General features: G+C 42.8%; 1 protein-coding gene across 1 annotated transcript; it reads right to left on the bottom strand.

The window, feature by feature from the left end:
* Nucleotides 1-1,491: 1,491 nt before the first annotated feature.
* TRIM58 (tripartite motif containing 58) lies at nt 1,492-19,497 on the bottom strand. The gene is made up of 5 exons (XM_011971473.1): nt 19,401-19,497; nt 15,161-15,391; nt 12,223-12,245; nt 12,028-12,128; nt 1,492-3,801 (listed from the first exon to the last, which is right to left on the bottom strand). The coding sequence occupies exons 1-5, from the start codon at nt 19,482-19,484 to the stop codon at nt 3,212-3,214; spliced, it is 1,029 nt and encodes a 342-aa protein (XP_011826863.1). The 5' UTR covers nt 19,485-19,497; the 3' UTR covers nt 1,492-3,211.
* Between the last annotated feature and the right edge of the window lie 2,697 nt (nt 19,498-22,194).

The following is a 22,194-nucleotide window of genomic DNA, read 5'->3' as shown; positions in this document are numbered from 1 at the left end:
GAATTTCAAGCAGAAGCCACAGCGGGGGAAACGGCCCTATGATGGGAAGCGCCTGCTTTGGTGGAAACCCAGCCATGAGGCCAGGGCAGCTGAAGCAGAATGCAAAGGGAAGTGGGGGAGGAAGAGAGAATCAGAGGAGGGATAGGGGTTCAGAACCTCTAGGGCCTGGGGGTTCACTGTGAGGATTCTGACTTTCACTTGTCATTGTGATGGTATCACCATCTAAGTCACTGTGATGCCAACATATCCTTGGGTGCTAAAAGGATCAGCCCAGCTGCTGTAGAGAGAATGGGAGTGGAAGGGCCTAGAGCCCAAGCAGGACCACTGTGAGGAAACGAAAGTGATAATCCAGAGTGGCAGGATGGAGTTCCGACCACGGTTACAGCAGCAGGGTGGCCAGGACAACTGAACGCCAGACATATTCTGAAGGTAGGACCAACAGGGCTCGCTGATGGACTGGATGTGGGCTGCAGAAGTCAAGAAAGCACTCAGTTGGACGCCTGGCCGAAGCAATCAGAAGAATGGGGCTGCCACCCAGTGACAGGGAGCAGCCTGTGGTTTCTGTGGTTGCTGTTAGGAAGAGACTTTGTGGTTAAGTTTTAGGAAAATTGAGTTTAAAATGTCTATTCTGATGTCAAGTGGACAGCTGAATATAAAAGACGCACTCAGAGGAAAGGAGAGGGAAAGCCAGGAAACGGGTATGGATGTAGAGGATTTTGCTGGTAATGAAACAAAGTTCCAGAGGAAATAGTGGAAACCTTTCAGGAGTTGGAAAGGGAAAGAGGTCATTACAGGAGACACACAAAACTGTGAACCTAAGAATGCAAGAGATGAAGACTCACATCGGTCTACTGACTGACATAAACCATAATAAAATGCACAGTGAGACAGCATTCAGCAGAGACAGTGAGACCAGAGTACTGGGCTACACGGTGGGAAATGGATACTCCTGGGCCTCTCGTTCCACTCTGTGGACAGAGTAGAAGACACATGGACGTGTTCTCCCTCCCACCCAGGGCTTCCCCGTCTCAGTGAATGGGTGGTGCCCCATGGAAGGGGTATCCCAGGCCATCCTCCTGATCCCTGGGGGAAGGGATGCTGTGGCTGAGCTGAAGGCCACCTTCCCTACACAGACATCGCACGAGGGAGGGCTAGGGCACACCGGCCCGCGGAACACCAAGAGGAGGGACGTGAGGATGCGTTATTCCCTCTGTTTGCAAACCTAACACAGAGAGTAGAAGTGTTCGCTCATGATCAAACAATTTAAAAAATCTAGGAAGAAGGCTACGTAAATAATATGATCGGAAGGTAGTTAAACATGTCAGTCGAAAAAATCTCCCTGGAAGAGAAAAACATCTTGAACTTCAAATTGAGGAGGAAAATTAAACCTTCGGCAGATTATTGTCAGATAATGTGAAATAATTTGCCATTAATTAATATTTGGTTACCATTTAAACATTTTAGCATTTGTATAACTATTATTTTTTATTATTATTATTATTATTTTTTTTTTTTTTTTTTTTTTTTTTTTTTGAGACGGAGTCTCGCTCTTCGCCCAGACTGGAGTGCAGTGGCCGGATCTCAGCTCACTGCAAGCTCCGCCTCCCGGGTTTACGCCATTCTCCTGCCTCAGCCTCCCGAGTAGCTGGGACTACAGGCGCCCGCCATCTCGCCCAGCTAATTTTTTGTATTTTTTTAGTAGAGACGGGGTTTCACCGTGGTCTCGATCTCCTGACCTCATGATCCGCCCACCTCGGCCTCCCAAAGTGCTGGGATTACAGGCTTGAGCCACCACGCCCGGCCATAACAATTATTAGAAGACAGTGATACAAAGAGGGCAGCAAGGTTAGCCTTCAATGACTTTTAAAACTTCTGTTGGAAAGGTATAGAATATACTTTAAAAATAAGTTAAATATTATCATCATTTCATCATTATTATAATGTATTTAAATGGAAAAGCTGAATTCAAACCAGCAATATCAAATATGACCTTAAATATTTACCATACCACTGCGAGGCCAGTACAATTGTTCCACGTATGGGAAGCATAACAAGCAGCTAAAAGAGAGAGAGAAGTGTTGTTTGAGGTCTTTTTTTTTTTTTTTTTTTTTTGAGACGGAGTCTCGCACTGGGCTGGAGTACAGTGGTGCGATCTCGGCTCACTGCAACCTCTGCCTCCAGGGTTCAAGCAATTCTCCTGTCTCAGCCTCCCGAATAGCTGGGATTACAGGCTCCTGCCACCACACCCAGCTAATTTTTGTTTGTTTGTTTGTTTTTTAAGCAGAGACAGAGTTTTACCTATTGGCCAGGCTGGTCTCGAACTCCTGAGGTTGTGATCCACCCACCTCAGCCTCCCAAAGTGCTGGGATTACAGGCATGAGTCACTGCGCCCAGCCTTAAGGTCTTAAAACTAATAAATATCTACGTTAAAGAACGAGTTGAATGAAAATTCTGATAAATTCCTAAAGGGTATCCAAAGACAAGGAAAAAGTCTAGCAGTCAGTGATATTAGATTCAGAGGAACGAGCTTTGTAATTCTTAAAAATCAGTCCCAGAATAAAAAGGACTTTAAAAGTTATTGAGTAAAGTCATAGGAAATGTGACTGTATAAAGGAATGGCTCTAAATGTATTAATCTAGAAGGAAGCAACAGGTTAAAGAGTAAGAGGTAAGAAACAAAAAATAAGGAACAAGAGAGAGACAGAGAGAGAGTGACAGGGAATGAGAGAGAGAGGGGGGAAGGAGAGAATGAGAAGAAAAATCAGGAAAAGGAGGAGAAACAGAAGTATGGATGTGATACTGGAATACTGGAATAGTATCAGACCATTCTGAATCAGTTTAAGAACTACCATGTCTAATTCTTATATGGAAGATTTGGAATACAAGGATGTTGAAAGGAATAACAAATTATAATGAAGGTATAGAAATCCTTATGTAATCCAAGGTCATTAATTTGAAGGAAGACTCATCAAGAAAATGTGATCTAGAAATAGAGGTTGAGATTGCTGCATTTATAAAATTATTATGCTCTATAATCTTCCCATATGCAAATATTGCGTATTCCCTCTTTTGTCCCACGGAAATATTTCACAGCAACAAGGAATCAAGTGCTGACCTAAGTGGGGGTGTCTGTTAAAACTTAGTATATTGATACCCTTCACCCCACTCCAGGAACGCTGGCTAGGCTGGGACTGCATCTTGGGAACAGAATTTTAGAGATGATCATCTCTTACATCAGAAGCAGGATCTACATGGTCCCTGGATGCCCAGTTTCCCGACTCTGCTACTGTCATGGGTGGCAAGATAAGAGGAGTTGCATCGCAGATGAAAAAGTAAGGCCGAAGACGACCAGAGAAGAGTTGGTTGAATGTGTAGATATAAGATCCATTGGTGACGTTGTAGAATGAGATTTCACCGGCTTCATAGTCCAAGAATATCCCAATGCAGCGAGGACTTTCCAGTAGGAGAAGAGGCACCGACGAGGAGGCAAGGACCATGTACTCATTCCCCTTCAGCAGCCACAGGGCCCAGACCCCGTTCTCAGGAGACGGTGTGGTTTCCCCCTTTCTCGGCAGTGTGTCTTGACAGACCCCTAAACCCCACTCTGCTCTTTCTTCCACCAGAACCTCCCAGTAATGCCTCCCAGATGAGAAGCTCTGCAAACCCAGGATGCAGGGCCACGTGTCAAATCGCTCAGGGTTGCTGGGGACATCCCTCCACAGTTCTCCATCCTGCACACTGCGCAGGTCGGCGGTCAAGAGCAGACTCGGGTGCGCCGTGGCGGGATCCAGCTTTACATCCACTGCGGAAGGAACGTGGTGGAGCAGGTGAAAGGAAAGAAAGGTAGAAACTCAGGAAACCACTGAAATGAATAGTCCCAGAGCTCCTCACTTCTCTCTCTAACAACGCCTAGAGAAAACAAATCAGTATTTCGCCTTACAGGTGAAATCTTCTTTATTACTTTATTATTCTTTATTACTTTCTGGTGTATTCCACTGTTACCTCTGCATAATCCAGAACTCTTTAACTTCCTCAATAAAAACAACTATTGATGATGACAAACCAAGTAAATAATCATTTAGTTTCCTTTCATTTACATGTAAAGCGTGTGTGTGTGTGCGTGTGTGGGTGTGTGTGTGAGAGAGAGAGAGAAAGAAAGAGAGAGAGAGACAGGGTCTTGCTATGTTGCCCAGGCTGGAGTGCAGAGCTATTCATGGGCATAGCCATGGTCCACTACAGCCTCAAACTCCTGGACTCGAGTGATCCTCCTGTGTCTGCCTCCCCAGCAGCTGGGACTACAGGTGCACACCACCATGTCTGGCTTACATCCAAAGCATTTGGGTGCACTTAGGAGGATCTTCTGCATTTAACATAAAATTTACAAACCTCTTAGGAATTCTTTTCTTAAAAATTTATAGGAGAATTTTATTAATATTAAGCCCACTAGTTTCAAAGTTATATTACCGTGGTAGGCAGAATTCTAAGATGAACCCCATGACCTTCACACCCTGGTGTTAGTCTCGTGAGTATGTTATACTATATGACCAGAGAGAGATTATCAAGGTGAGTCTAATCTAATCACACAAGTCCTGTAAAATCAGAAAGTTTTCTCTGGCTATTGGGTTGGTGGCAGCAGGAAAGGTCAGTAAGACGTGGATTTGATATCTCTTTGCTGGCTTTGAAGATGGAAAAGTCATATGAGGAGAAAAACGAGTGATCTCCAGAGCTGAGAATGGCCCCCAACCAACAGCCAGCAAGACAACAGGAATCTCGGTACTGCATTTGCATGGAATTGTATTATGCCAGCAACCTGAATAAGCTTAGAGGGAAGGTTCTTCCCCAGACCTACAGAGCAGCCTAGCCTGGCCAACACCCATATTTGGGCCTTGAGAAAACCTAAGCCGAGGAGCCAGCTGATCCCACCTGGATGTCTGATCTTCAGAACTGTGAGCTACTAAATGGTATGGCTTTAGGCAGCTAAGCTTGTAGTTATTCATTATGTAACAATAAAAAATATTGATACTCTGAAGTCCCAGCGAGATTGATGAGACATTTGACCCATACACATAATAAATAAATACATCTAGATATGAAACCTCAGTGAAGGGGGGATGTAAAATATTCAGTGCATTTCCTTATTAGCATTGCTGATAAATAGTAAGTTAATTAATAACATGGTTTGGGTGTGTCTCCCCTCCCAGTCTCACGTTTAAACGTGATTCCCAGTGTTGAAGGTGGGGCCCACGGGAAGTGCTGGATCGTGGGTGCTGACCCCCCATGAATGTCTTAATGCCGTCCCACTGGTGACAAGTGAGTTCTTTATCAGTTCATGCAAGAGCTGGTTGTTTAACAGGAACCAGGCACTTGCCCACTTCACTGCTTCCCTCTTGCCATGTGATACGCTGGCTCCCCCTTTGCTTTCCACATTGACTGTAGGTTTCCTGAGGCCTCACCAGAAGCAGGTGCCAGCACCATGCTTCCTGTACAGTCTACAGAACCATGAGCCAAAACAAACCACATTTCCTTATATTAATAAATTACCCAGCCTCAGGTATTTCTTTATAGCAATGCAAAATCAGATTAACATGTTAATATAGTTTGATTTTTAATATCAGAATACTGCTTCTACTGCTACTACTATTACTACCACTGCACTACTCTTCCTATTACTGCTACTACTACTACCACTACTGCCACTACCACTATACTTACCTGCCTTTAAACACTTCTAGTGAACTTTTTTTTTTAACTTGAGACAGAGCCTTGCTCTGTTGCCCAGTCTGGAGTGCAGTGGTACAATCACAGCTCGCTGCAGCCTCCACCTCTCAGACTCAAGCCGTCCCCCCACCTCAGCCTTCTGAGTAGCTGGGAAGGCGTACACCACCATGCCCAGCCAGTTTTCTGTATTTTTTGTAGAGATGGAGTTTTACTATGTTGCCCAGGCTGGTCTTGAACTCCTGGGTTCAAGCAATCCATCGGCCTCAACCTCCCAAAATGTTGGGATTACAGGTGTGAGCCACCATGCCCAGCCTAGTGAATTTTTAAAAATTTTTTAATTTAATTTAATTTTTGAGATAAGAGTTTCATTCTTGTTGCCCAGGCTAGAGTGCACTGGCATGATCTTGGCTGACTGCAACCTCCGCCTCCTGGGTTCAAGTGATTCTCCTGCCTTAGCCTCCCAAGTAGCTGGGATTACAGGCATGCACCACCACACCTGGATAATTTTGTATTTTTAGTAGAGATGGGGTTTCTCCATGTTGGTTAGGCTGGTCTTGAACTCCTCACCTCAGGTGATCCACCTGCCTCGGCCTCCCCAAAGTGTTAGGATTACAGGTGTGAGCCACCGCGCCCAGCCTAGTGAACTGTTATTGATACCCAACCTGAGTGGTCACATAACTGCATATTGCATTATTTTTATTAACTCTCATATAACCACCCTGAGGGTCACCATTGTCATCCCTACATTACACAAGAGTAGATTCCGAGTCAAAGAGTTCATGTGGTCTTCCCAAACTCTAGAGGTAAGTAACAGAGATGGAAAGGTAGGTCTCCACGGATTGTGCATTTAACAGAAGTCATGTATTCCCATGTCATGCCTGCTCCAGCACATTTGTCTGCTTCATTTCTAACAAAAGAGATCTGTGAAATGGCTTTTGACATGGTCTACACCCCATTCCTCTCCCTACCCCTTCTCTCCTGAACTCAATTCTTCATCATGATGTGACCACACCCCAACCAAACTGCTCATGTCCATCTTCCCAGGGACCTGCGTGTTGATGAATGGCTATTTGTCAGAGTTTGTCTTTTTATTTAGATGGAGTTTTGCTCTTGTTATCCAGGCTGGAGTTCAATGGTGTGATCTTGGCTCACTGCAGTCTCCGCCTCCTGGGTTCAAGCAATTCTCCTGCCTCAGCCTCCCGAGTAGCTGGGATTATAGGCATGCACCACTATGTCCGGCTAATTTTGTATTTTTAGTAGAGACGGAGTTTCTCCATGCTGACTAGGCTGGTCTCAAACTCCTGACCTCAGGTGATCCGCCCACCTCGGCCTCCCAAAGTGCAGGGATTACAGGTGTGAGCCACCACACCTGGCCCAGAGTTCGTCTTCAATGATTTTTCTGTATCTCTCAACACTACTGAGAATCCACCTGTGCTGGAAAATCTCCCTTTTCCACAGACAGCACTCATCCATGTTTCCCTTCTCTCGCTGCTCACTACTCCTTCATCCTCTTTGCTGTTCTCTTCTCCTCCACCACCACCACTGGAGAAACCTGTGGTCCCAAGACTTGGACTTCTTCTCTCTCTCTCACCTCACTCCCTATCTACCCGGGGGTTGACTGGCTCATTGCTTTGATAAAATTCCAATCACATGCTGACCGATTCCCAATGCATGTGCTTAGCTTTGAACTTTACCCTGAAAATCCCTATTGTACACTCATCTGCCCACCTGAGAGCAACATTTGGATATTTAGCACTCATCGCAACATCCACATGTCCAAAACCCAACCCCTTCTTCTGCTTCAACTGTAGCTTTCCTCTTCAGTAGAAGTGGCAATCACATTTTGCCAGTTTGCAAGCTCCAAAACTTTGGAATCATTCATAACTCTTCTTTTTAATAGCACATCATATGTAATCCAATAGCAAATCTTAACAGCTCTGCCTTCAGTGTATAACAAAAATATGTCCATCTTGCGGCACCTTCCGTAATAACATCTGTTCCAACACATAATCATCTCTCATCAAATTACTGCAAAGACCCTTAACTGCTTTTCCCATGTAATCTTCTCCTCTCCATAATTTACTTACAAGAAACCATACAAAGTGATCCCCATAAAACATTAGTCCAATCAAACTATTTTTCTAGGTACAACTTTCAATGACGTCCTGTTTCACTCAGGGATAAAGTATCCTGCTCAGAGCCTATCCAGCCCTTCCGTGGTCTCTCTGACCCTCCTGTCATTTAGTCTGCCACAGTCTCCTCACACTGACATCCTCACAGCTCCTGGAACACACCTGCCATCCTCCATGTCAGGCCTCAGCACTCATTTCTGCTGTCTGAGTGCCTTCTTCCAAATCATATATGTGCTGCATTATCCCCACGGGGCGAGGTCCTTCCTGGTCACCTTATTCAAAACCAGAACTTCTCATTACCCTTTTCATACTCCTTTTTATTTTATTCAATATTCTGTATCAGCCTCTTACAGCCTGTGTATTTTGGCTAAGTACGTATCTGCAACACAAAGCTATGGATTGTAGCATATTTTGCTGTTGTTGTTGTTTAATGATATATTCCAATGTTTAAAAGAATGGATGAGATAGAATTAATAAAACATTTTGAATTGTTTCATTCAATAAAAATAAATATGGATATGAGGTTACTGAGTCTAAGGGTGCCATGATGATTTTAATCGAGTCGGGCATTTAGTATACATTCATCTACCCAGGAGAATGTGGGTACTATGCTGCGGAGATGGATTTTCTCATTAAGGGACTTTACACTCTTTCCCTGTAAGTAGTGAAGCCACTATTTAGACATAGTCAGTTTTCATTACTTGGGCTAAATTAGATTTTAAAATGAAATTTTAAACAATACTGAATCTATACTGTTTTAAAGAATAATATAATCAGATTGAACAGACTAATTTTTTGTGACACTGCTTATTCCTACATAAAAATCATTGACAATATTTTTGGCTTTATTGACTCATTAATTCAAGCAACTCATCAAATTCTCAGCCAATACATTAAACCAAACTTCTTGTTAATTAATAACTTTGCAATGCTTTCATATTGATAACTTTTAGGAGGTGGGGTGCTTTCAAAGGTTTCATTTTGTCCTGCAAACATTTTTAGCATTTTATAAACAAGGAAATGTAAATCTACTGGAACTAACGTTACTCATATCACAGCTAATAAGAGATGAACTACAATTTTGAGCCCACTGTTCTAACCAAATGTAGATTCTATGGGGGGTGGCTGTGATTTTGATACTGCTCATGAATACACCAATCCTCATTTTTCTGGGCATGGTACACTCTCCCACTGAAGGAGACCAGAGAATTCTACCCTAAAATATGGCAGCCCGGTATGCCCATTATTTTAAATTAAAGGCCCTTGGAGACGAGCACACACTGGAAGAAGCTTTATTCTAACACTCATTTATCTGCCTAAAGTCCCTGTGTTTTAATTAATTTAGTTCATACTGCAGGAAGACAGACAAGTCTGTCAACACACCTGGACGGACTTCAGTCACAAACCACTGTCTCTTTTTCAACAGACTTTGTCCCAAGCCACTGTATGTACTCCAAGTCCAATGAATCCACCAAAAAATCCTTTACTATCCCTCTAAAATCATCCACGCCTCCCCATCTCCCTTTCTTCCAATAAAGAAGGGTATATAAGCATCCGCATCCCATTGAGTTACTGGGTAATTATTCTCCTGCGATTCTGCTGTGCTTTGAATGTTGAACTTTTTCTATGCCTTTGTTCCTGTTTGTCTTTGGTCAATTAATTTTCAGCAAACATTCATAGTGAAAGGGGAAAGTTTTCCCTTGCCCCCTACACTGTCTCCTTGATAGTTTGGCTTAGCCATGAAATCTCAGGAAGGCCACATGCCCCAATTCAGCATGGATGCCTTTAAGAGGAGTGCATGAGTCACCATGCCTATGATATTGTGAAGTGTGTATTTGGTCTACAGTGCATGAGTCCCCATGCCTATGACACTGTGAAGTGTGTATTTGGTCTACGGTGCAGGATTCACCATGCCTATGATACTGTGAAGTGTGTATTTGGTCCACAGTCACCATGCCTATGATACTGTGAAGTGTGTATTTGGTCTACAGTGCAGGATTCACCATGCCTATGATACTGTGAAGTGTGTATTTGGTCTACAGTGCATGAATCCCCATGCCTATGATACTGTGAAGTGTGTATTTGGTCTACGGTGCAGGATTCACCATACCTATGATACTGGGAAGTATCTATTTGGTCTACAGTCACCATGCCTATGATATTTGGTCTACGGTGCAGGATTCACCATGCCTATGATACTGTGAAGTGTGTATTTGGTCTACGGTGCAGGATTCACCATACCTATGATACTGGGAAGTATCTATTTGGTCTACAGTCACCATGCCTATGATACTGTGAAGTATGTATTTGGTCTACAGTCACCATGCCTATGATACTGTGAAGTGTGTATTTGGTCTACAGTCACCATGCCTATGATACTGGGAAGTATCTATTTGGTCTGCAGTCACCATGCCTATGATACTGTGAAGTGTGTATTTGGTCTGCAGTCACCATGCCTATGATACTGGGAAGTATGCATTTTGTCTACAGTCACCATGCCTATGATAGTGTGAAGTATGTATTTGGTCTATGGTCACCATGCCTATGATACTGTGAAGTACGTATTTGGTCTATGGTCACCATGCCTATGATACTGTGAAGTATGTATTTGGTCCACAGTCACCATGCCTATGATACTGTGAAGTATCTATTTGGTCTACAGTCACCATGCCTATGATACTGGGAAGTATGTATTTGGTCTACAGTCACCATGCCTATGATACTGGGAAGTATGCATTTTGTCTACATCCTGTTTACTGACATATAGTTCTAAAAATCCTTGGAATTTCCAGAAAGACAAGTGTCTTTTGCATGCTACTAAGATGACTTATGGTCGGTGATTCCCCCAGAAAGCCTCCCATGGGTGTGGGTTGCCAGGGGAACCAACCATGTGATTAGAGGCTGGAAACTTTCAGTGCCATGCTCCCACCTACCTCTGAAGAGAGACGGGCTGAAGGGTGGGTTGATAAACCAGTGGCCTATGATTTAATCAATCGCGTCTACAAAGCGCTTCCATAAAAAAATCAATCACGTCTACAAAGTGCTTCCATAAAAACCTAAAAGAACTGAGTTCATTGGCCGGGCACGGTGGCCCACGCCTGTAATCCCAGCCCTCTGGGAGGCCAAGGCAGGTGGATCATTTGAGGTCGAGTTTGAGACCAGCCTGGCCAACATGGTAAGGCCCCGTCTCTACTAAAAATATAAAAATTAGCTGGGTGTGGTGGCAGGTGCCTGTAATCCCAGCTACTCAGGAGGCTGAGATAGGAGAATCGCTTCAACCTGGGAGGCGGAGGTTGCAGTGAGCCAAGATGGTGCCACTGCACTCCAGCCTGGGGACATGGTAAGGCTTCATCACAAAAAAAAAAAAAAAAAAAAAAAGAAAAGAAAAGAAAGAACTGAGTCCTGAGGACTTCCAGATCACTGAACACGTGGAGGTTCCCAAGGTAGCATGCCTAGAGAAGGTGTGGAAGCTCCGTATCCCCTTCTCACAAACCTCACCCTGGGAATCTCTTCCATCTGTTTATCTCTAGCCTCTGTAATGCCCATTATAATAAATGAGTAAATATGTGTCCCTGAGTTCTGTGAGTTCTTTCAGGAAATCAAGTGAACTCAAGAAGGGGTTGTGGGAACCCCAATTTACAGTCAGTTGGTCAGAATCACAGGCCACAACCTGTGCTTGTGGCTGGCACGTGAAGTGGGGTCAGTCTTGTGGGACTAAGCCCTTAACCCGGGGGACCTGGTGCTATCTCCAGGTAGACAGTGTCAAAATCAAATTGCATGGAAGGACATCTGGCTGGAGTATGTGCTGGAGAACAGATTGGCTGTTTGCGGGGAGAAATCCCCACACATTTTGGTGACCAGAAGTGAGGTGTTGTATTGACTCTGTAAGAGAACTTCTTCCCCCATCTCTTCAATCACCTGGCCCGTTTCTACGGCTCCCAGCACCACGAGGGAGGTGGAGCTCTGTCAGCACGGGTCTCGGAGCGAGACGATGTGGCACAGAAGTCCCCACACCCAGGAACAAAGCAACGGCAACACCCTCAAAACAAACTTCTGCTGATCTGGGCCGCTAAGACCTCAGGTGCTGTTGCTCACTGCAGCAGACTGGCACAGTGATAAACTGCAATACGAGGCAAACCCCAGGCAGCCTACTTCCCAGTCTCTAAGATGCAAACTACCTTGGAACTTCCTCAACAGTTCCCTCCTCCCAGGGATGCGGCACGCTGTCTTCAGTTCCATGGGGATGCTCTCCGCTTCCAGCCTTGTGACGGCCTTACTTCTGGGAAGAGCACAGAAACCACAGAGGTCAGCAGGGCTCTCCACCAGCTCCTCTGCCTCTCCCAATCCCTTCACCAACTAGAAAGCACGCATACCTGCTCAGGACTCCTCTCACACCCTGAAAAGGAAAGAAAAATACAGTGTGAGCTGGACTCTGGACTGCTTTTCCCAGTCAGACTGAGGACACCACGAACATTTCCTTAGAAATTACTGGAAAACATTATTAAGACAAAATTATAGGGGACAGTAAATCTCTTTTTTTTTTTTTTTTTTTTTTTTGAGATGGAGTTTCGCTCTTGTTACCCAGGCTGCTGGAGTGCAATGGCGCGATCTCAGCTCACTGCAACCTCCACCTCCCTGCCTCAGCCTCCCAAGTAGCTGGGATTACAGGCTCCCGCCACCATGCCTGGTTAATTTTTTTTTTTTTTTTTGGTATTTTTAGTAGGGACGAGGTTTCACCATGTTGGCCAGGTTGGTCTCGAACTCCTGACCACAGGTGATGCGCCCACCTTGGCCTCCCAAAGTGCTGGGATTACAGGCGTGAGTCACTGCACCCAGCCAAATCTCTTTTCTTTAAAGCTATACAAAGTTTAGGTTAATTCCTGCAACATCTATCAATTTAATTATCTTCTGAATTAATAATTCTGCCACTTGGATATTGTAACAGAGTAACATTCTGCAGGTAATTCGGACAGAGCAGGATAAAATAGATCCTAAGTACTCATAGAATTTGAGGGGCAGGGATGGGTTCCTTAAATAAAGACACAAAATGTTTCCCTAAATGTCTTCATAGGAATTATAAATTCCTAATTCTCTGAACCAACGTACCAGAGCTATTCCTATGAGTAGGTTATCTAAGTAGATTAATAAAGGAAGCCTTTAATAACTACTAACATTACTTTCTCAAAGTAGATTATTAAATAAATATATCTGTGATATATTTATTATATTAATAATTGTATTTGGGATACATTTCCCCTCTCCCCTTAAAAAGAGTCGCCAGTCAGATAAGTTTTGATGGCATAAAAGAGGGAAATAATTTGCTTTACCCTGTATGGGAATGTCAGGCCTCGGTCTTGGCCTTCGGCGGTAAAATGTAGCTTATTAGTACCAGGGTAGAAAGGAAAGTACAAAAATATACAGCCTGGGCAACACAATGAAGTCTCATCTTTACTAAAAATTTTTTAAAAATTAGCTGGGCATGGTGGTGCACACCTTTAGTCCCCGCTACTTGGGAGGCTAAGGCACAAGGATTGCCTGATCCCAGGAGACTGAGGCTGCAGTGAGCTATGATTGAGCCACTGCACTCCAGCCTGAGTGACAGAGTGAGATCCCGCCCTTATGAAACAGTAGATAGATAAGATACCTTATTTAAGAATATACCCTCCCATGCCGGGCAGGGTAGCTCATGCCTACAATCCCAGCACTTTGGGAGGCCTAGGTGGGCAGAGCAATACTGTTGTTGAAATTGTCAAGCCGGGCACAGGGGCTCACGCCTGTAATCCCAGCACTTTGGGAGGCCGAGGTGGGCGGATCACCTAAGGTTAGGAGTTCAAGACTAGCCTGGCCAACATGGTGAAACCCCATCTCTACTAAAAATGCAAAAAAAAAAAAAAAAAAAAATTAGCCAGGTGCTGTGACACTCACCTTTAATCCCAGCTACTCAGGAGGCTGAGGCAGGAGAATCGCTTGAGCCAAGGAGGCAGAGGTTGCAGTGAGCCAAGATCACACCACTGCATACTGCATTCCAGCCTGGGCAACAGAGCGAGACTCCGTCTCAAAAAAAAATAAAAGAAAAGAAAAGAAACTGTCAAAGTTCTTGTGTTTTGCTGTCTGCTATTTGGAAAATTCCTTCTTACTCTTAGTTTGCTAACAAGGAAATGAGCACAGAAATAATAATAAAATATAAATTTAACATATATAAGATAAAATGAGACAAACGGTTTTACAAATTCATTTCATGGTCCCCTGCCTCTTAATCAGTACTGTTTAGTAACTGTACTTGCAAATATTATACAGAGAGTTAATATGATTATTAATATTCATGGCAATTTCAGTGTCTAGAACTGAGTCAGAAAAGGTAGAATCTGTGGGTCAGCTGTTAAATGAGAACATGAATCACTTAGTTTAGAATCCCCTGAGTGAGTCACTGGGGAGGAGATAGAAGTTGGCCCAGATAAATTTCTGTTGCCATTGGTTCTATCCAGAAAACATGGATCCATCAACAGCTCTGGCTTTCCCTGTTCACTTGGGATATGATGTCTTCACAGAGGATTAAAAACAAAGATTCCCTTTCAATGTTATTCATCTTTCTGTTCTCTAATCCCAAATAGACTGGGAGGAAGCTGCACGGGAGTCCACGTAATCCCTCCTCACCATGCCTGGAACGGGCACGCAATGTGGGCCAGGAAATCAATGTTTGCTTTACAATCCAATATAACAATTTCAACTGGACAATTTAAATCATTATTCATCCTTCTGGCCGGTGACACTAAAATGTGTTATGCAGACTTTCTGGGTTAGCCATCCCTGAAAAACAGCAATGCCATCATGGACAAACCGCAAACTGACTCTGAGGTTTTAGGAATTACTTCTCAGCCAGCAGAGTGTAGCCTGTCCTTTTCCTAGCTGTTTAAATTTTCAGAAATCATTAATTTTAATTTTAAAAATTCTTTAGTCCTTAAAACGAACTATATGCTGTTTGTCTGTTTGTTTTTTGAAACAGGGTCTTGCTATGTTGCCCAGGCTGGTCTCAATTTCCTTGGCCCAAGCAATCCTCCTATCTCAGCCTCCCTAATAACTGGGACTACAGGCAAGTGCCACCATGCCAGACTCAAACTATATGATTCTCTAGAATCTCATGATTCTGACTCCAGGAATGGCATCTGAGTAAATTCTAGGGTGTTTAAGCTGCCTTCTGAGTAAATTCGAGGGTGCCCTTTTCCTAAAGAACATAAATGCCAAAGTGTTTGTCTCTGAAAGCCACTGTACTAGTCCCTGTCACCTGCCTGCTTTTCTGGCACCCGGTCTCACCTCCAGCAGACCCAGGGCCTGGCGCTGGCACCTCTCCTGCAGCTCATCTGCCAGCTCCTTCAGGGCCTTGCTCTGCTGGACCAGCCGGCTCTTACTCTCCCGCAGTCTCTGCAGCGTCGCTCGCTCCTCCGCCTCCAGCCGCCTTAGCTGCAGTTGCTCCTCCTGGGCCAGAAAGCCACGATGCTTCTCAAACTCCAACCTGAAGCGCTGCCTCTGCATTTCCACTTTCTCCTGAGGTGACACAGTGGATCACATCATCAGCGCTCGGCCTCCTGCAGCCATATACAGGACAGTGCTGGAGAAGGCAATGTCCAGACTTCCCTGGGATCCGTAACTCTGTGGACTGACTGGCTGCATTCTAACAACATGCACAGACTGGGGTCCATTCGTATAAGAAGTAGCCCAGGAGAGTTTTCAAACTAAGTTTAAAAAACACTGTTGGACTGGAGTTCCCATTTTGCCACAGGCTTGGGGGCAAGGCACTTTTATATTGAAGTTTCAGTACCATATACAAAATGTGAGGTTCTGGGGAGGTTGAGGTAAGAGGATTGCTTGAGGTCAGGAGTTCAAGACCACCCCGGGTAACAAAGCAAAACGTGACCCCATCTCTAAAAAAATTAAATGAACTGACTGGGCATGGTGGTAAGCCCTGTAGTCCCAGCTACCCACAAGGCTGAGGTGGAAGGATCACTTGAGTCTAAGAGCTCGAGGCTGCAGTAAGCTGTGATTGCACCACTGCACTTCAGCAAGACTCCACCTCTTAAAAAATGTGGGGAAAAAGAAGAGTATGTGGATTACGGCTGAATATCTATTAAACTACAAGAACAGTGATCGGCATAGAGCAGTCACACAACAGGTTACTATTTACTAGTAGATTAGTCACTAGAACCACTAGAAACAACCGAATTATGAAGAACTGTTAGAGACCTAGAATTGTTTGAATAAGAAAAGGCTGAGAGATGAGAAAATATGAATGCTGTTTCATAATATGGTAATAGTGAACACAACCATAAGTCTAATGTTCTCTACAAAGCCAAGAAAGAACTAAGTAATGCTCAGGCCACTGAATTCAGAGTTCACGTCAGGGAATTAACCCCGATTTCTACCCGAATCTCACATCTTCAGTTTCTGAATAGACCTAAGGAACATACTTCATCCCAGGCTTAGTTTCTAGATTTTCTTCTCTCGAGATAAGTATATTGGAAACTAACTTTAAGCTGAGTACGAGAGGCAAATCACTCCCTCAAAGTATCTGTACCTCCCATTCTCTGTCCTGTTTTATCGATTTATTTTCTTTTTTGTAGATATTCATGAGGTACAAATGGAGTTTTGTTACACTGTTATACTGCCTTGTAGGTGAAGTCATTTGCCTGTTTTTTTTAACCTTTTTTTTGAGACAGAGTCTTGCTCTGTCACCCAGGCTGGAGTGCAGTGGCACAAGCTTAGCTCACTACAATCTCCTCCTCCTGGATTCAAGTGATTCTCCTGTCTCAGCCTCCCAAGTAACTGGGACTACAGGCACACACCACCATGCCCAGCTAATTTTTGTATTTTCAGTAGAGACAGGGTTTCACCATGTTGGTCAGGCTGGTCTCAAACTCCTGACCTCATGATTGGCCCACCTCGGCCTCCCAAAGTGCTGGGATTACAGGCGTGAGCCACTGTGCCCAGCCTATCTGCCTGTTTTTAAACGTGGTAACTTCTTGCTTTGACTAAAAGGCATAAGCTATCACCTTTTTAAACTAAATATCCCCTAAGACTTAGCTCCTTCCTTCCATTTTCCAACTCTACCTCCCTCTACCATTTTCTAAATCACCAGATTCAGAAAACTTCATCTTCTTTCTGAAATCAGCCAAGTCTGAATTCCATACGCTGACTCCTGAACGGTGGAACTCACGTAAATATGAGAAGCTCTCTTCATATCAGAGGCTGTGCTGTCGTGGGGTGGGGCAAATAACCCACCACTAGAAAAGAGCTGAGTCACACCTGGGGCATGGAGGGGGCTGTGGTGGGAAGCGATTTGCCTGCAATTCATCTTCCTTTCACGCCACCCTCTTGAGCACAACTGTATCTGCAGGTAGAGAAACAGGAAAGGCTGTTCTGTAGTGTTTAGAATACCTTGTGACCAAAAATGAGCTTGCTGCATTTGGCTCACATGGATACATTCTTGATGGTAAAGATCATGCAAGTTTACTTGGCTTAGAACAGGGATCTCAGTACCATCCCTACTTAAGAATAATCAGTAGAGGGTTTAAAACATGCAGGAACTCAGCTCTCCGATATGGGCATTCTGATTGTATAGATCTACGGTCAGGCCAGGATTGAAAACAATAGACTTGTATTTCAGCCTGAAAAGAACAAAAATTATCCATCAATATTACAATATTAAATAATGTACATCCTATCACTATGTACATTATAGGCAAATAACGAACATTATTTAATATTGTAAAGCTTTGTTCTTGCTCTTTTTATCTCGATTGCCACTACCCAATTCAAACTATGCTTTACTAACTTGCTCTTCCTGCAAAACCCACGGCTATATCCCTATCATCTAGAGTTGCATCTTATACTATCACTACTAGTTTAAAAATATTCATTAATAATATTGATGAACAAGTTTGTCAGTATCAACGTTAATAAGTTTAAATATTTCTTCACACATCTGAGTAACGTTAGGTACTAAAGTTATTAACATCAATATTATTTAATATTGATAACTTTTATCCTTTCCTATCACTATCTAAATTATTTTACCTATAATGTACATTTTTCTTTTCTTTTTTCCTTTTTTTTTGAGACAGAGTTTCACTCTTGTTGCCCAGGCTGGAGTGCAATGTGCGCGATCTCAGCTCACCGCAACCTCTGCCTCCTGGGTTCAAGCAATTCTCCTGCCTCAGCCTCCTGAGTAGCTGGAATTATAGGCAAGCGCCACCACGCCCGGCTCATTTTTTTTTTTTTTTTTTTTTTTTTTTTTTTGTATTTTTAGTAGAGACGGGGTTTCTCCATGTTGGTCAGGCTGGTCTTGAACTTCCGACCTCAGATGATCCACCTGCCTCGGCCTCGCAGTGTGCTGGGATTACAGTTGTGAGCCACCATGCCTGGCCTTAATGTACATGTTTCTTCTGGGATAAGTGTTATCTTTTCCTATCCCTATGTGTATATATATAGTAATCTAGTAATGTAGTAAATATAGAAAAATGTAGTTTAAAAAGTCTTTATGTAATATCTGTGTAAAGACGGAGTATAAGACTAAATTTTCAAAGAAAACAAGAAGGAAATAATTATAAATATATAGAGTCATCAGAAAAGAAGGGTTATTTGGAAAAGGAGAAAGAATAGGAATATTCTGTAGAGTATAACCTATTATATATCATATTACATAATATATTACATGAATATATAGAACTATACACACAGTTTCTATATATAGTTTCTCAATCTTGACACTATTGACATCTTGAACAGATCATTTTTTCTCATAGGATATGGGAACTGTCCTGTGGACTACAGGGTGTGAAGCTGAATTCCTGTCTCTACTAGATGACAGGTGCACTGTACCCAGCCTTCCTCAGTTGTGACAACCAAAAATATCATCTCCAGAAATTGCAAAATGTATCTAGGGGGGTGTGGGTATCGCCTCAGGTTGAGAATCACTGTGTGTGTGTGTGTGTGTGAATCACTGTGTGTGTGTACGAATCACTGTGTGTGTGTGCATATACACATGTTCACATGCATGTGCATGAATGAAACATGGTATAAAAAGAGCTAGTGAGGTATTAAAAAATGGAATGTGTATGTACAGATGATCAAAAAAGGCTGAACGTTCGGATTATTTCCCTGTATATAAGATGATCACTTTGGGCTGTACTTCTTCTGTTACAAAGTTGTGAAATATTCATTATTTCATTCACCTAACAAATATTTTCAAACTAGTAGTGACAGTATAAGATGCTATTCTAGGCGACAGGGATACAGCAGTGGGTTTTACAGTAAGATCAAGCTAGCAAAGCTATTTAATTGTAATTTGGATTGGGTGACGGCAACAGAGACAAAAAGAACAAAAATGAACCATATCATTTGAGGGTACAGGGATGACCCAGGATGGCTCTGAGGTGTTCTTGGGCATATATGGAGATGGAAAAAAAGTGCTGGAGAATGGAAGATGGTGGAAGAATTACTGACCTGAATCTGGATCCTTCAAACAGGCAAGTCTCTTAAAGCCCCAACACGGTCTTACCTTCCAAATGACAGTCTTTTTCCCCACACTGGCCTCCTGAGTCAAGGCATCCTCCAGCTCTTTCCTCACAAGTTCCAGAGCCATCTGGAGCTTTACCTGTTTGGGAAGATATTTCAAAGCTGTTACAGATGCTCTCACTCAGTACCTAACATCACGCAGATGTGTGAGGAAATACAAAGATCAATTTAAACCATCTCTTGAAAGCACATAAAAAATGTTCAATATCATTAAAAACTAAACATAAATGTATTTAAGTTTTAGTGTCAGGGTCTCGCTGTGTCACTCAGGTTGTTGTGCAGTGATGTGATCATGGCTCACTGCAGCCTCAAACTCCTAGGCTCAAATGGTCCTCCTACCTCAGCTCCCAAGCAGCTAGTACTCAAGGCACACTCAGCTAATTTTGTTTTCTGTAGAGATGGGGTCTTACTATATTGCCCAGGCTGGTGTCAAACTGCTGGCCTCCAAAGAGTCTCCCATCTTGGCCTTCCAAAGTTCTGGGATTACAGGCGTGAGCCATCATGCCTAGCTCCTTAAATGTATTTCAATACCAGATACAATCAAATAGTTATCTAAAAGTATGCTCACTGCATTGTTATATACAATAGTATAACTTAACTAAAACATTAAAGATAGGGGAGAAAAAAATTATATCAACTGGATAGAATTAAAATAGGATGTTACAGAATGTTTAACGACAAGAAATACAATGATAATGTCCAATAAATAAATATATTTTACAAAACAGCATTAATTTTGAAAAAAATGTGCTGGTAATAAATATATTAAAACTGGGCTGATGTAAATGAGAATATTAGATGAAATGTCATCTATTGGTATTTGGATGAAGAGTGATGCTATTATATCTCTCTATATTTCAACTTGTTGAAGTTATTGATTACTTTATGATAAAGCATGGGTTTATTAATGTAGTATTAGTAGTATTATTAGGTCAGAAGGAACTTGGGAGGTTATCATATTTTATATGAAAAAATACAATATGTTGTAAACTTACAATGAGTAAAAATATGAGAACTAAATCTTCCTTCAATGATAGGGCCCTCACTAAAAGTAAATATGTGTATTTTATTTACAGAAAATACCCACAAAGATACATACATAAACAGGATTTTAATTAAAAAATTCTATTCTCAAAGTTACTTAATAAATCCTACATACACATCAATTGTTTTTAAAAGGAGAATATTATAATTGTTATACATAAAATAACAGTAGAATTCATGATACTATTTGACCCAGTGGGGAAAGTGGCATTTGTTTTGGTGTTTACAAAGAATGAACACTTTGATACTTGTAGACAGAGAAAGCACTTTGACACTTGTAGATAGAGAAGAGCTCCCTCAGGCCAAAGAAACTATCAGCAAAAGCAAGGAGATGTGGCACAGTTAGGAAAACAGTGATTCGGCTAAATTTGCTGGGTTTCCTGGCTAGTTAAGACAAGAGCTATGGAAACACAACTTAGGGCCCTAGAAAGCTATCACTGACAGGCTCAGGAGTTTAGATAATATTTATTTGGTATTTAACTGAAGAACTACTGGAAATACAGAGAATACCTTTAGAAATATTACCCTAGAGGCTGGGCTGCCTGTAACACCAGCACTTTGGGAGGTCAAGGAGGGTAGATCACAAGGTCAGTAGTTCAACACCAGGCTAGCCAACACGGTGAAACCCCGTCTCTACTAAAAATACAAAAATTAGCCGGGCGTGGTGCCGTGTACCTGTCTGTAATCAGGAGGTTGAGGCAGGAGAACTGTTTGAACCAGGACCCGGAAGGCAGAGGTTGCAATGAGCGGAGATCGCACCACTGCACTCCAGCCTGAGCTACAGAGCTAGACCCCGTCTCAAAAAAAAAAGAAAGAAAAGGAAAAAAGAAAAAAAGAAATATTACACTACCAATCCTCTGTATGGTACTTTCTGGACTTTTTTTTTTTTTTAAAAAAAGGCAAGAACATAGCAGAAAAGTTTAACTAGAAATTACCTAGTACCTACATCTCGCCAATGACAATGAAAATCAAGAAGACATACCAAGAGAGATATTGGTAGGTCCAGAGGGAAGGGGAAAATATCCTAAACCTTAATTTAAAAAAACAAAATAAATAAATAAAAATTTTAAGAAAGCTAGTATTTGCAATGCACTACAGCACGACTGATAGTCCTTTGGTTAAATATGTCAGTAGATTAAAGACGACTTAGACCTCCTCTGTGCTGGCAGTTGTTCTACATGCTGGGATTAAAGTGTGTTCAGAGAACACCCAAGAACTTTTGAAGGGCACCAGTAGGAAGAATTCTACACGAAATTTCACAGATGCCACTTTGGGGGCCAAATACTTCCATTTTGTTTTTCTTCTTTCTCTTTTAAGCTTCCCGGGCTACACTCCAAATGAAGCACCTCTTCATTGAGGATGTTCGAATCCTAAGTCCCCAAATCCCTGCTGATGGAGAGCCACCCGCGGGCCACCCTCTCCTACTTCAGGAGGCACAGGCGCCTGAGCTTTGGAGGGATCGGAACCCGTGCCCAGCTGGACACTCTTCCTAACAACGCCCAAACCCGTGGGTTGCTTTGGTGACAACACTCATTTAAGGTAAACACTGTGCAAAAGCAAAGCATTGCACAAATGAGAACTATTACGGCAAGTTTACGATATAGATGTACACTAGTTACCAAGAATGAACTGGACCACAGCCCTCCCGACCAGAGCCCAGCTGAGGGACCAGACTATCCGCACCAGGAAAATCCAGCCCAGCACGAGTTCGAGGACAGGAGAGTGCTTGAGGG

The sequence above is a fragment of the Mandrillus leucophaeus genome, unplaced genomic scaffold (genome assembly GCF_000951045.1).
Source record: "Mandrillus leucophaeus isolate KB7577 unplaced genomic scaffold, Mleu.le_1.0 Scaffold1227, whole genome shotgun sequence".
In the NCBI taxonomy this organism is placed as follows: Eukaryota; Metazoa; Chordata; class Mammalia; order Primates; family Cercopithecidae; genus Mandrillus; species Mandrillus leucophaeus.
This window is presented reverse-complemented; position numbering and strand designations above follow the sequence as displayed.

Coding starts and splice junctions, on each gene's coding strand:
- TRIM58 (XM_011971473.1), bottom strand. CDS start 19,484: ATGGCTCTGGAACTTGTGAGGAAAGAGCTGGAGGATGCCTTGACTCAG. Junction 12,246..15,160: donor AGGCCCTGGGTCTGCTGGAG/GTGAGACCGGGT, acceptor TTTCCTTTTCAG/GGTGTGAGAGGAGTCCTGAG. Junction 12,129..12,222: donor GTGAGAGGAGTCCTGAGCAG/GTATGCGTGCTT, acceptor TGCTCTTCCCAG/AAGTAAGGCCGTCACAAGGC.